Genomic DNA, 14,426 nt, shown 5'->3' with positions numbered 1-14,426 from the left:
GAAATTTGGACAAAACATGCTCATGAAATTTTAAGAACGTTTCGAAGAGATCACAAATTTCGAGTTGGAAAACAAATATGAATCAGAGGAAAATTAAAGAAAAATGTAGATGGAGCGTCTTGCACAAGCATTTTGCGTCAAGAGCTCTTCAGGTCAGACTCCTTTATGAATATCAATCAACCGACATCATTTTTTTTGAGAAACTTATCCAGGTCAGTTGAGGGAGAGTGAATGCAATCTTTGATTTTTGAAGGAATTTTTCTGAAAGTTAAAAATGGCTTCTCTAATTGCAAACGTCAATTGAATTGAAACTGCAAAAAAAACTTATTTGCGTTTTAGAAAATCTGATCAATGAAGCCATTTTTCTAGAATACTTTTGATTAAGCTCAATATTTTCCAAAAAGGAAACATTTTGCAAATAGTGAAACTCTGTATCCTTCGTTTTGTTATTTACAAAGTTTCTCTTTTTCTGAATTCCTCTTTGCTCTATATGAAAAATTATCCCCTCGAGTATGATTCAAAAGTCATAAGTCGACTTTATCGTCAGCCTTGTTTTTTTGAGACAAAGAGTTGGGGACCACCCATTCATCTTTTCATATGAAACGTGTCAAAAACAAGAAGATAAAGGGTTTGAGTTCTAAGTTTTATAGACATGGAGAATTGAGATAAGCAATGTTGTTTCAATAAGTTTACTTTCGGGCTAACCGAGTTTGAGCCATTTTAACGGTGATATGGTAAAGAAAGAGGATGGGCTGACTAGAGTTTCAAAAAGTTGAAATTCAAACAAAAAGTAACTTAGGTAATATGTTAGCAAATAGGCAGGCAGACATGAACGGCAGAAGATCATTGTGCTATTTGACTGCTTATAACTTGGTTGCCTTAATTTTATCAACAAAAAAAGTTTCACGGCAACGTAGAGAAATATATTGCACGTTTTTGTCAATTGACATATCAAAAAAAAAGAAAATTCGGTGCATGTTATAGTTATAGGACAGTGTGAATTTTTTTTTTTTGAAAAACAAAAATTGGAATATTAGAACAAGTTACATTTACCTGATCAACAAATCAACAAACCTTCATGTATTCCAAGAAATTTACTACACCTTTGCTTTAAATTTAATTTATTTTTCACAACTTGTAAATGAGCAATACTCATTGCCCAAAACCTAGCAACTGAGATTTCAAATTTTACTGAAGTTCTCAACCAAAATATTTTTAGACAAGCTTCAACCATTTTGAATAACGGCGCGTCGTTATAAAATACGGTATGAATAATTCTCTAAAAGGTCGAATAAGCCAAACTAACGGAAATTGGACCATGACCTCCAAAAGTCATCAGGATACAAATAGAAAAGAAATTCAGGCGATGAGAAAGCAAAGAAAATGCAGAAGTGGTCTGAGTGAAGCATCGGAAGAAATTTGAGAAACATGAGACATTTGTGGCGTCCCTGTCTTCCAAAAACGGATGGATTGAGTGCCAAAATCGGATGAAAAAAGGAGGAAAAATGAAAGAAAAGAAGGAACAGAAGAGGATGGGCGGGATAGAAGAGGGTCAGTCTGAAATGATGATTGACGTTTCTTTTTTTTTCTCAATTTGATCCGTCCCTTCCACTTTTCAACGTTTCAATTGATGGATGATGTGGCATTAGATTCAAAAATTAGTATAAAATTCATATTTGAAAATTGGAAGAGATGCACTCATCTGAAACGTTTTATGTGTCAATTATTCAGAAAAAATATAGGAAAATTATGAAAAGGAGAAGTTTACCTCTGATTGTAAGTACATGGCAATTAATTTTTAGTTACAGAAGTGAGCGTTAAGCCCACCTGTTGTTGCCGAATCTTTGTCAACTGCTGTACCAAATTTATATTTATTTTTTTTGCTCAGAAATTGCACACAAATCAAATTTTAAGCCACACTTTCGTGTACCGTAAAAGATAAATTATTGTGTCCGATCAGAAAACCTAAAATTCCAATGTAGTTCGACAATGTTGGTAAAAATTCCACAATGGAAAGTGCAATGATAGTTGTGTAGTGCTCATAATTCTCCATTCCACAAAATTGGTTCACAGTTCAATAGAGCGGACGTGCATACTTCAAGAATCCGCCATGATCCATATATGTTTTGTTTCCTATTCATGCATACATAACAAACAAATATGTTGAAAAAATTATTCCCGATTAACCAGAAGATGTCATGGAGAAAATGAATTTAAAATAAGATCAAGTTTAGGAATTTGCTCTTTCGTCTTGAAAACTGAAATTGCAGCAAATTGAATTCCTAGTTGTAAAGAGCAAGAAAGTCTCTCTCGGGCGGGCAGAATAGTGTCTGCCTGCCTTCAAGGTGACCTATGCCTTTTTCGTGCCTACACACTTGTTAACTGCCGAAGTACAAAACTATGCATCAACTATTCATTGAATTTCTACAATTTAGTTGAATAGGAAGAAGACAAAAGACAGTAAATATATATTTTGTAAACAAGAAAAAATGCAAAAAAATAGGCGATATGCAGGCACATAGACCTGAAGACACAATTGCCTTGCTTCTGGTAATCGTGAGTTTTGAACTTTCTCAGAACACCATATACGCATGTTCAAATTAATATTAATACTTAAAAGCCATAGAATTTGACAATACAAAAACAAGGCAATCGAAAATATGAAAGGCCTAAAAATTAAAAATCAGACTTCATCGGAAATCTAGGAAGAGAAAATTGAAAAATTATACAGCATCATTTTCGTGACCTAGAATTTATGCAAATGGAGAATTAATAATAATTATTAAGTTCCACTCCCATAATCAAATGAGATTGCGTTTTAGATTTAAAATCTACAATATAGACACATTCAAAGAAAACTTAAGAATGGAGTATTCATCGTTGTTCCAGTTTTTATGCAAATCATAATTCCTAGATAAGGAAATACATTTGAATACAACCAATCGCTTGAATAACATTGTACTATTGCTTCCTATACTAAAAATTTCCTTACTGAAATTACAAATTTATTTCAGGTGTAGTTTCAGTGGCATATGCTCATAAAACGATAAAACCGCGTTCTTGGAAGTATGACGTCACAGATATTTTCTACAGGGAGTTGCACTGAAAAATAATAGTGATGTCAGGCTCACGAAAATGGGGTTACCTCATTTTCCAGAGGTCAGATATGGAAGAACGTCCTTTTATGATATTTTTATATGTTTTCAAAAAAAAACATAGGCATAATTCTAAAACTGTTGAATAACAAAATATACAGTGAAATAATTTTTTTCACTTTTTAAAAGGCGAAATCCAAAAATGTTTCGTTTTTTCAAAAATTCCAGTCAAAGTTTAGGAAAATGTCCAAATTGCCAAAAAAAATGATGGTTTTTTTCGGAGTAATTTCGAGTATTTGTGCAGGTTCGAACATTATAAAAGGTTCAAGTTCCAAAAAATTAATCACCATTGAAATATAAAATTAAAAATTAATATACATGAGAATTTAGTCGCTTTTTAAAATTATGATAGGTGAAAGCTGAGCTAATTATCCAATTTTGACGGTAAAAAATAATTTCAAAATAGTTTGAGATACATTTTATCTGATAGTTAGCTATGACAGCAACATATCAGTGGTTGAAGATTATTTACCACAAATTTCATGATGCGACTTTCCAGGATTTTTCCGAAAAAAACCCCAACTTTGATCTAAAATCTGAATTTTCGCCAAGCTGTCAATATGCAACCAATATACTGAAATATACAGAATAGGATGATAATTAAAAAATTTAGTTCTAGACTCTGCAACAAGGTATTTCGGAGTAATATTTATTTTTTTTAGCCTTAATCTAATATATTCTTATTACTCAAACAGATTTCTCTTGCTAGTAAATAAAATCCAGTTACTTTCTTAAAAATACTCTCGTAAGTTCGTAAAAATGTGAAATTTCAGTATGAAGGTGCACGATGTTTTTCTGAGTGGGTCTCGTCACGGTATAAGATCTACCACAAAATGCTCGTTTCAAGCTTTTACTAACATACAATAATATCCCTAAAATATTTGGAAATGAGCAGAATACTCTTTGGAAAGCGATCTTTCATTATCAAAAAATGATCTTAATGGGGAAGACATCCGGAATCACACATTAATTAACACAAGCTAAACTATTTTGCCGCCGTTTGTTTCAATGATTTGTGGTGTCTCAATAAAAAAGGAATGAGGTCAAAGTGTGCTTTTAAAAAAAGGTGTTTAGAATCTGGAAAAACTGAGAATGCAGTAAGAAGATGTTTGCATTCACATTCATTTCCTTTCCCATTTTTCTATTGAATAGTTAATCATACGGGGTGAAAAGCGAATGTAGAGGAAATGGAAGAGTATATCATGCTCTTTTGAGTGATGCTCTTTTGAATTTTAAGAAATTGAAAACACAATTTCCAATTTTCAAGTCAAAGGAAAAGGACGAAGATGAATGAAAAACGGGGTAAGAAATAAGGAGAAGAAGATGGACCAATTGTTCGATCGGGAAACACGAGCCAATTTATTTTCTAATTTTTGTGTGCATGATGACAGCCAATCGGCTGCAGGAGTGCGGTGCTAATTTCGAATATTCATTGTGCAAAATATAAAAGATTTCATGGAGTCGATCTTTATTAAAAAACATGTTTGAACATAAGTTTTTGCTTCTTTTTTCTTTCCGTCCAAAACAATTTTTTCTAGAAAGCAGGATAAACGGAAAACTGAGAATCGACGGAAAAAAACTTATATAACTTATTCGCAAAAATATCGATATTTCACCAAAATCCACTCTCCGGGTTCTGACACAAGCCAAACCTTTTAGTTACCATATCAGCGCTTCTCAGAACGAGATCCACGAGCTGGGAAGGGTTAAAAAGTGCAGCACAATTTCCAAATTTTAATCTGTTTTCCTGAAAATGCAAGACACTCTTAAAGTCATGATTTCAAGACTTTAAAGTCGATTCTTTCTGAAAAACTATACTATTTAATATTTTTTCTAAACACCTGTAAAAGCTGTAAACCATTCATCTCGAAAACAGATATGGAACAATTTGGAAGATAATTAAGTAATAATTTTCACATCATTTCGATCCCTCGTCAGATTGAGCTCGTGTCGAACTTCGATGCCTGATGGATGGCGAACGTGGCATGAAGGACTGGAATGAGTCGCGAAGTTCGTCGATTTCCGGTGACGTCAAACCCTGAACAAAACACATAGACATCAAGGTTTCAAATTTTTGTTGTTGAATTGGTCTTACCGCAAGTGTATCCAGGTCTTGAGGTCGTGATGTGCCCACTGACCTTCCTATCAATACGTCAGCCAAGTCGAAGCAGAGCTGAAATTATTAATACAATTTCCGGCAATAACTAAATGAAAAATGAAACTTACACTCCTAAAAGTGTCATCATCTAATGATGCCTCTTCTTCAATAATTCGAATCACTGATTGCTCGTTAGCCGATTCGAAGAAACGAATAGCTGAAAATTTAAAAAGGTATTAGAAGAACGTAGGCGGGGATATATTTGAATCTTAATATTATTTTCTATACTAAAACTTCTTTTCTGAACTTGTTACTAATATGCTGTGCGCCAAAATCTTACTGTAAGACGTCAAATTTCCAGCAAGCTCGTTTGCAGCTGGATTGAAGTTCGACGGAGGTTTTGCACCAATCATGTTCATTCTAGGGAACACATAGCATGTCACCAATTGGGGACGTTCTCCTCGTCGATCTTCTTCTTTTTCAGCGCCTGTCGTTCTGAATTAAACAACATTTTCATTTTAAGAAATTTTGGTGGCACCTTATTGGTTGTGCTCTGGCAAGGAACAAATTGTGAGCCTGATTCGATTCTGTTAAGTGTTCGACGCATTTGTAGATGTTCCTGAAAAGTAAAACTTTGAATTAAAATAATAATGTTTACTGCAAAATTGATTTCATTAGAAGAGTGTGAAAATATTAATTTTTACATTTTGAATTGCTCATAGTTGTCAAGGCTGTCGAGCTGAAAAACGATGGCAGGGCAAATCCATACAGGCGGTCGAATCACATACACATTAGGTACATCATGAAGAGGTTCACATTTCTGAAAGCTTACAAGTTTTAAAAAAGTAAATAATAAATTCTGCTCACTCGATTTATGAGATCAGAGTCGTATGGCCAATACATTGCATGAAGATGCAAGTGATTTACGGAAGCTTGTCCAAGAAGACTATTGAAAAGAATATGGAACATATCATCATCCACAAGAAGCATGAGATCAACAGCTATCCGTACTGCTTGAAGGGTTAATACTTGTGGACTACACTTGTTTACAGATGGAACAATCAATGAATGGTCTCTTTCCAGTGGTGATGCATTCACAGCTACTAAATGACGGTCTAGAAGATCATTGCTGATAGGATCCGTGTCGCATTTCAAGTAGAAGAGTATCTATAAAAGTAAATATTCAGAAAAAAACGTTTCCAAAAATTCATAAACACACCTCATGATCATGCAACTTGGCAAAATTAAATCTCAAGTGGTTGAAGGGTTCTTTGATATTTTTGAAGTGCATAGGCTTCCGTCGCAATTCGCCTCGCTCAATGTTCAGCTGAAAATGGAATGAGTTACGCAACTTTGTAGAATGAATATTGCAGATAGCATGATTTCCAATCACTCATAGATTATTCTACTTACACAGTACGGTAGAGTACAGTAAGATTGCTGCGAGATATTCAGTGAGTTTATATTTTCATAGTTTTGTGAAATATGCGCTAACCTGCATTGATAAATCATATTTTCCATCGAGACATCTGTACATGCAGTTCAGTGGATAATTGAATGCATTGTACTGTTTCGCGTTTTCCCATCGCTCATGAAGAAGTTCTTTGAGCTGCAATTCGAGGTATATGATTAATTTATCAGAAGTGTATAATATTCAGAATTATTAGTTTTAGAACATATTTAAGGGTGGTGTAGCGGGAAAGGGGATTTCGTTAAATTTTGAGATATCATTTTAAAGACAGACGTTTTATTTTGCGGGTATCGCCACGAACTCAATCTGGCAGGAGATTTGTTCCTACCAGGTAGAAACAAAGCTTATAAAATTTCAATTTCAATGGTGCAGGAAAAACAAGTTTTTATTTAAAAAAAACCTTTTATACTTTAGCACCTAGTGGGATACTTCCAGGAACGGGCTATACCCAAAATAGTATCTTGAAAATACATGTTTTTGGAAGTGGGATTTTTGATTCTTTCATGATTGAAAAACAAATTTCTCTTGAAAAATTTCTAAATTTCAGACTAGTTTGGGTATTTTAAAGCTAATCCTTGTTCACGCTACTCCGCTTTCAACTCGAAAATATCAAATTTCAGAAATTATTGAGTCTATTATTAACAAGGAATGGGCATTTGAACTTAAAACGGAAATGGTCAATTGGAATATTTGATTATTCTACGCACTTGCTTCTTATTAAATTATTCAATGCAAAAAGTCAGAGAATATCATGGTTGACCAAAATTGTGTTACAGTATTCTATAATTTTTTAAAGCTTTTTCTAAATTACCGCTTTCTTTTCATCTTTCTCGTGATTAGAATTTCCATTCTCATAAATCTCGTCCGATTGATGACTTCTCAAATCCAAAATGAAATCGTCAGGTGAATAATTGAAATATGGTGCAGAAGACGCAGAAGGTGAGTATTCGGCGGGAAGCTGAAAGATCAACATTTCTGGAGAGTGTTCATTCTCTCTTCGTTTCTCTCTTTTTCAACTTTCAAAAGTGTTCAAATGCTGAAAGTGGTGTTTGTGTGATAGAAGTGTGGAAGAGCGGCAATAATCCTGGTAATCTCTTTCGTCTTTTCCCGTTTTTTTTGTTTATTCGTAAGGTCCAGAGAGCATCAGGAAGCACTTGTGAATTTAATTTCACAATTATTATGAAATTTACATTAGCGTTTTCGATGTTATTCCGAGCAAAATGTAGTGCAAAATTGAGAATTGAAATTTTCGTTGTGGCATGGCGCCAAGCCACAACCAATTCAATTTCACATTCCATAAAATGGTGAACATGTGGACACAAGCTCGTAAAGTACAAATTGGTTGTCGATTTCGTTGTGTTAGGGAAACACCAGTTTTTACTTAGAAAAAACACGAGTGAGAAGAAGGAGGAGGAAAGAGAAAAGAAGAATTGAATTGCTTTTGGTGTATGCGTGGATGCCAAAGAAAACGCCAAAAGAAGTTGAAGGAGCCTAGAATGACGAGAGTGATAAACGAGCATTTTTCGGGTTACCCAACCGGACACAATATGCTCAATGAGAGCTGAATATTATGTAAACGGAATACTAAACACGTTTTTTGCCTGTTTTTTTTCTTCTCAAAACAAGCTCGCACAATAATTCGAAGAATTGAATTTTGAGTAGGTGTTTGTCGTGTAAACAAAAAACATTTTCTAGAAGATGTGGCTCACGGATATACTTTTTTCAGAATTCAATGTCGTATGACTTCAAATAATATCTTCTGATTCGAGTTTAGAGTTTTGTAAAGGGGATTTGAAAGATTTACAAAAAAATTCCAATACAAAAGAATATGTTAATCTGGACGATAAAAAAAACTAAATATGGGTTGAGAATTTGTGGAAACGCTAGAAATACAATAATTTGTGATCATGGGGACATAGAAAAATCAGTTTTCCAAAATTGAGGTTCATTGAAAAATTATGAAAAAATATAATTTTAAAAAACAATTTTGAATTATTTTTCTACATTCCAAAATTAAAAATTCAATTTTAAAACGAAAATTGACATTTGATATGCCAATGTCGAGAAATGGGTGCCATACGGTATTTATTTTTTTAAATATTAAAAACAAGTTTTAACCATTATTTTTTGCCACTACATAAATCTAGGGTTACGAGTTTGAATTTAAAAAAAACGGATTTTCTCAATTTTTTAGGCAGAGTGGCATGAGTATTAAAACGTATGTGTCTTTACTGATTTTTTGAGCGTTTTTGTTTAAATATTTTGTCAAAGTATTTGCAGCGTTATGTTATAATTATCAGAAAAAAATCTTAGCAAATCTAGTCTCTAACGTTCGTCTTTTCGATTTAAACGTATGATTAAGAATATTTAAAATTTACTTTCTAGGCTTTTAGGGGCTACATGCAAATTAAAATCTTACCTGTATAGACGATACTGATCTTTGCGTACGAGCATTGGCGCCCAACATCACGATTTTCCGCATTGGCATCTTGTCGATGGGGCGGGGTCTTCTGAAAGGCGAGAGTTGGGAGATTTAGAGAAGTAAACGAACAGAGTGAAAAGAAAAGAGTTACGCGTGTGGTGAAGAGCACAGATAGACGGATTTGACGAGCTGCCACGCCAGCCGGATGGAGGAGAAGATGAAAAAGCACGGGATATTCGGACCAAGCAAGCACATACATATAAACTAAGTAGTAAGTTAGAAAAGATGTCAGGAAAAAATAAAGAAAATTTTCAATAGAATATGTCCAACCATGTTAGGTATTTGAACTTGAATGTTGAATTAATAAAATTTAGAAATTTGAAGTCAGTTGTAGGAACTTCGGAGAAAGTTTTTGATTTTTGGAATTAGTTATTTTTTAAGTATTTTATTTTAATTTGAAACAAATGTTTCAACAAAGAAGAATTTAGCACTTTCTGTGTAGGAAACTTGATACCTCAAAATTTGGCACATATTGATTTTCGTTTTTTTTTTGTTCTTTTTTGAAATAGGACAAATATTTTTTGTTTCTTAAAAAATGTGAGTAAAAATATATATAGTTTGGGGAAGAAATGTTGTATTGTAATATATTTATGGTGAACTATTTTGCTTATTTTTGTTTGTTATTTTAAAAATTAAATATTTAAAAATAGAAACGAGTTTCAAATAAATTTTGCATCATTTTTGAGTGCAAAATTTATTTCTAAAAAACGATGACTATTTGCAATGACTCAGCGCAAAACATGAAACGTTCAAAAGATGTCGATACACATTACGTGTAAACGAAACTACACATACAAAAGAGGTCAACCAGATAGTTTGTGAGAGGGCAGCTGTGAAGAGCTAGTAGCACTCTAAACAACTAGACAACTACTAGAGGTGCTCTTGCTCTTTCGAAAAGTTATTTCATTTCAACGTAAACATCCTGGCATTCTGTAGAATTAGTTTATCCAGGCATGACACATTCTTTAATTTAAGTTTCCATTGTTTTTCATTACACTCAACTATTTTTCATTTCCTTTCTCATATTTAACCATCCATTTCTCTAACCGGTCACTTTTCTTTTCCGTCTCTCCAACATTTCCTCTAATACGCTGCGTCTCTTCTCCATAACGTCTGAGAGAACATCGATTGTACAGATAAACAGCCGGAGCTAAACCTTGTTTTTCTGTGAAATTCTCGAAAGTTCTACATATTCTGGTGCATGAAACGACTTCAGTTCGTGTCAACTTTACTCGTTTTAACTACAAGAACTTTGGCAAAAGGAATGGCATGGAGATCCAGTGGTTCGACTAATTCGGAGCTCATCGATAATTTGAGAAGTAGGTTTTTTTAATCGAAAATTTAAATATTGAACTTCAAAAACACATGTATATGAAGTTTTTATAGGCCTATAGAGAAATTTAAAGAAATAATTGTGAAAAAGTAAATATTTCTTGTAATATAATCAACAATTAGCAAGAAAAGTTAAGCAAAAAAAGCAACTAGACAAGTTCGAAATGTATTGAATTCACAATTGTAAGAAACCAAAAATTCTCAAAACAAACGCGAGGATAGCCTGAAATTTGAGAGCTTCAACACTTGAATAAGAAGGAAAACAGGCAGTGTCTGAGAAAGAAGACACGAGACACAAACTCAATTAATCCTAAATTGGTCAAAACGAAAGGCTAATGGTCTATTCTAGTTCTGTATAATTACGGGGAACGCGAGCACAAAACTCTTGTCAAAAATGAAAAAAATCTAAAATTTCAGATAATCGAGTGTTTGCCAGTCAAAGAGCCTACGATGCGATGAAATCCGTTGATCGTGGAGATTTTGCTCCGAGAGCTCCTTATGAAGACGCTCCTCAACGAATTGGATATAATGCAACGGTTTCTGCACCTCACATGGTAAGAATTTGAGGAAATTGTTGGAAAAAAGTAAGAAAGTATTTATAATTGAAAGAAAAGCTTTAATTTAAATTCCCACACAACAAAAAAAAACTGCCAACACCTGCAAATTCTGCCAACTGAGTTTTAAGCAGCTCTTTTCCTACTCGCTTTCGCCCATTATCATTTTTTCATTGACAGCACGCAGCTGCTCTCGACTACCTACAAAACCACCTGGTTGCCGGTGCCAAAGCTCTTGACGTTGGCTCAGGAAGTGGATATTTGACAGTTTGTATGGCAATGATGGTATAAAAACTGCATAGATTTAGATAATTGGAATTTAAAAAAAAGTAATTTAGGTTGGCCGAAATGGCACGGTTGTTGGAATTGAACATATGCCACAGCTGGTCGAATTAAGCGAGAAAAATATCAGAAAGCATCACAGTGAACAATTGGAACGTGGAAATGTTATCATTATTGAGGTAAATTTTAAAAAAATCGAAGAATTCGAACATTTTGCACTACCATATGGATTGATTTTTAATAGCTGTACTCACCTAGGACTGTTTTGGGAAGATAAAAAATGAAACTGAAACTATCTAGCATGGTCACATAGACGTGGATTTTTTTTTTAAATACAGCTGGAAAAACTAGTACACGTATTAGTAGTGGAATGCCTTTTCTGTTTCTCTCTCTTGTCTACAACTGTCTGCGCAGGCGCACAATGTTTTTTGATTGATTTTCAAAATTAAATATTAAAAGGCAATATACGTGGCTATCAGACTTTTAAAAAACTTTTTTTTATTGCCAGAAGTTCAAACTGTTCGAGAATTCGGTAGAAGAAAATCTATTTTTTGAAATCTGCGCATACACCCATGCAGTTTTATTATTTTGCGAGTATTCATTTAGTTACAATTTTCAGGTTTTTATCAACGTCATTGAATAAGTAAATAATCTTCTGAAAAACTGTTAAAAATTTGCAGTAAATGAAATCGAAAAGTATATTTGCTATATTTTAAATTAAAAACACATTTTGTGTAGTGTAGATTTTTGAGAATATATAAAAGTCGAAAAACCAGAAACATTGACCAAAAAGGAGAATGACACACAATCAAGCGTACACAAAACTTGTTACAAAAAGCGAAACTTTTTCGAAAAAAAAAACGAATTTAAAAACTACCTCATATTTCTAGGGAGACGGTCGTCAAGGATTCGCGGAAAAGGCTCCATACAATGCAATTCACGTGGGAGCAGCTTCAAAAGGAGTCCCCAAAGCGGTACGTGACTTTGTGGTCGAGAAGAAATAAAATGAAAAAAAACGCGAAATTCGGTTCCCCCTTTTTTCTTGCTGTGCCGTCCGGATCACATGCACACATGCACAAATTGAATCATGAATCGGCAATGAGGAGGTGTCTCTCTATATGCCCTTTTTTGACCAATAAAAAAAGAAAGGAAGAGCCTCTCGGCAGAAATATTGATAATTCTGTTTCGAAATTCTGAAGATCAGATACAGACAAATATGTTTGCAAGAGTACCACGTTGAATATTAGCATAATACGTTCAATTGAACAGATGATGCAAAATTCGATGAAAGTGTCAAACCAAATCGTAGCCTATTTGAATTTCAAATTTTTGGCAATTGTGACCAAATCCTACAATTAACCAGATTGGAAACATAGAAGGTGCATAAAACAGGGCAACATTCCTACATGTGTAATATGATCCAAAATCTAGATAAACTATCAGAGTTAATTATTGTCAAAGCTAATTGAAAGTTTAAAAAAATTATGTCGTAAAGTTGGTGTAGTGCCAGTGGGGATTTTGTCTAAATACATTTATAATGATCCAAGACGGCCGAATATCATAATAAAACACTTCAAAAAAATTTAGATTTTCCATAATTTTCGGTCACAGTTTTGGCAAATTGCCAAAATTAATATCCAAAGAAATGTCGCATGTTCCGACTCCTACATTGTTTTAGTACGAATAATTAAAACAGAATTACAGTATAAAAATGTAGGAAAATGTTTATTTCGGTCGACTTCCAAAATTATGAGTGGCGAAAACTGAGTAATTATCCCTTTAGTCATTTAGCTCCATATGAGTAGTTTTTAACACTTTCCCCACTAGCGCTGCTCCATTTTTTAATTATGCAATTAATATTTCAGCTCACGGATCAACTGGCTGAAGGTGGCAGAATGATGATTCCGGTTGAACAAGTCGACGGAAATCAGGTTAGCTTTCAATTCATAATACATAGCATATTATGCATTAAACCACTTTCAGGTCTTCATGCAAATCGATAAGATCAATGGAAAAATTGAGCAAAAGATTGTGGAACACGTGATCTACGTGCCATTGACAAGTCGCGAAGAACAATGGAACCGCAATTAAATTTCAATGTTTTCTCCCTTTGTACATATACTCAACTTGTGCATATTGTATACCATCTCTATTTATTTTTGATTCAGGTTTTCTTTTGAAATGTTGCGTGTACATATAAACCGTGTTCTTCTGTCAAAAAATTAGTGAACTATTTCTTCAAATGCTTTTTTTTTCTAGGAACCCTTACTCTCGTCTACGTCAAGTGTCATTCATTAGCGAGAAGAGGAGCCGAGTTTTTGAGAAGACATAACTCAGTTTCTTCTTGTTTTACGTTTTCCTACTACACTATGTCGTTTACTTTTTTATCGTTTCTGTTTTGGTCAACAATCGAAAACTTAAATGTCCTTCACTATCTGGATTGTCCATTTTGAGCAATGATTGACAAGTCACCGGAATCATTTCATCTTGTCCTTTTCCGGTAAAAGCACTTAATTGTTGTTTTGGATAGCGTAGGGATCTTTGATCGAGTGCTATTTTCTTGCAGAAAAAGTTCATTTAGAGTTTTCTTTAAAAAATAAAGCCTTCGAGTCGGGTATTGTAGACACAGGGGTTGACAGATGCGCAAAAATTGAGCTGAACCTTTACATTAATCGAACAGATCTTTCGTGCCTCGAAAATGAAAAGCAATGTCTTATTCCCATTTTTTCCGAAAAAAAGAATCCCAAAAAGAAACTGATTTGTGTCAAAAGAAGAACCAAACAAACCGGAAAAAAAACAAGAAAGTGGACAGTCATGAATTAAATCGACCGTACCCACCATGTGACCATAATTTACGATTTTTAAAATACGGTACCCGGTCTCGACCCGACAAATTTTGTTAAATTCAAAAAATTTATCGGTTTTATCTAAAATTTGGGTGTTTTCATTATTTTCACTGACTTTTTTTTTCAGTTTCCTTGAAAACTCAATAAAGTTCCGCAGAAACGAAGATTCTAAGTTACAGTACTCTTTAAAGGCGCACAGCATCTAG

The 14,426-nt window shown here is 33.8% G+C and overlaps 2 protein-coding genes and 6 non-coding genes across 10 annotated transcripts; 5 read left to right on the top strand and 3 right to left on the bottom strand.

The window, feature by feature from the left end:
- The first annotated feature begins 82 nt into the window (after positions 1-82).
- Positions 83-223, top strand: C10F3.11. Its single transcript, NR_068824.1, has one exon. It is a non-coding gene; the product is annotated as an Unclassified non-coding RNA C10F3.11 (non-coding RNA).
- C10F3.10 lies at positions 113-252 on the bottom strand. The gene has a single exon (NR_068823.1). It is a non-coding gene; the product is annotated as an Unclassified non-coding RNA C10F3.10 (non-coding RNA).
- Positions 253-428: 176 nt separating this feature from the next.
- On the top strand, positions 429-643 carry C10F3.17. The gene has a single exon (NR_068822.1). It is a non-coding gene; the product is annotated as an Unclassified non-coding RNA C10F3.17 (non-coding RNA).
- Positions 644-1,466: 823 nt separating this feature from the next.
- C10F3.14 lies at positions 1,467-1,614 on the top strand. Its single transcript, NR_068821.1, has one exon. It is a non-coding gene; the product is annotated as an Unclassified non-coding RNA C10F3.14 (non-coding RNA).
- Positions 1,497-1,639, bottom strand: C10F3.13. The gene has a single exon (NR_068820.1). It is a non-coding gene; the product is annotated as an Unclassified non-coding RNA C10F3.13 (non-coding RNA).
- A 344-nt stretch (positions 1,640-1,983) lies between these two features.
- C10F3.12 lies at positions 1,984-2,132 on the top strand. The gene has a single exon (NR_068819.1). It is a non-coding gene; the product is annotated as an Unclassified non-coding RNA C10F3.12 (non-coding RNA).
- Positions 2,133-5,001: 2,869 nt separating this feature from the next.
- mcp-1 (GDP-D-glucose phosphorylase 1) lies at positions 5,002-12,301 on the bottom strand (the record flags this gene model as incomplete). 2 transcript variants are annotated; one of them, NM_001028468.4, is made up of 12 exons in its annotated part: positions 5,074-5,193; positions 5,251-5,328; positions 5,382-5,470; positions 5,594-5,748; positions 5,792-5,872; positions 5,958-6,073; positions 6,121-6,420; positions 6,473-6,580; positions 6,749-6,862; positions 7,536-7,682; positions 9,144-9,234; positions 12,252-12,301. In NM_001028468.4, the coding sequence occupies 12 exons, from the start codon at positions 12,299-12,301 to the stop codon at positions 5,074-5,076; spliced, it is 1,449 nt and encodes a 482-aa protein (NP_001023639.1). The 2 variants fall into 2 exon arrangements, with proteins under 2 accessions (NP_001379651.1, NP_001023639.1); NM_001392523.1 differs by lacking the exon at positions 12,252-12,301 and having other exon boundaries at positions 5,002-5,193.
- Positions 10,293-13,975, top strand: pcm-1 (Protein-L-isoaspartate O-methyltransferase). Of its 2 annotated transcripts, none has more exons than NM_072150.7 (7): positions 10,293-10,525; positions 10,956-11,092; positions 11,273-11,377; positions 11,431-11,553; positions 12,265-12,348; positions 13,240-13,305; positions 13,358-13,975. In NM_072150.7, the coding sequence occupies exons 1-7, from the start codon at positions 10,471-10,473 to the stop codon at positions 13,463-13,465; spliced, it is 678 nt and encodes a 225-aa protein (NP_504551.3). In that variant the 5' UTR covers positions 10,293-10,470; the 3' UTR covers positions 13,466-13,975. The 2 variants fall into 2 exon arrangements, with proteins under 2 accessions (NP_504551.3, NP_001122844.1); NM_001129372.4 differs by having other exon boundaries at positions 10,339-10,525; positions 10,956-11,074; positions 13,358-13,593.
- Positions 13,976-14,426: the final 451 nt, after the last annotated feature.

The sequence above is a fragment of the Caenorhabditis elegans genome, chromosome V, assembly GCF_000002985.6.
Source record: "Caenorhabditis elegans chromosome V".
NCBI classification, from domain to species: domain Eukaryota; kingdom Metazoa; phylum Nematoda; class Chromadorea; order Rhabditida; family Rhabditidae; genus Caenorhabditis; species Caenorhabditis elegans.
The sequence above is the reverse complement of the archived record's forward strand: the minus strand, read 5'-3'. Positions and strand labels throughout refer to the sequence as shown.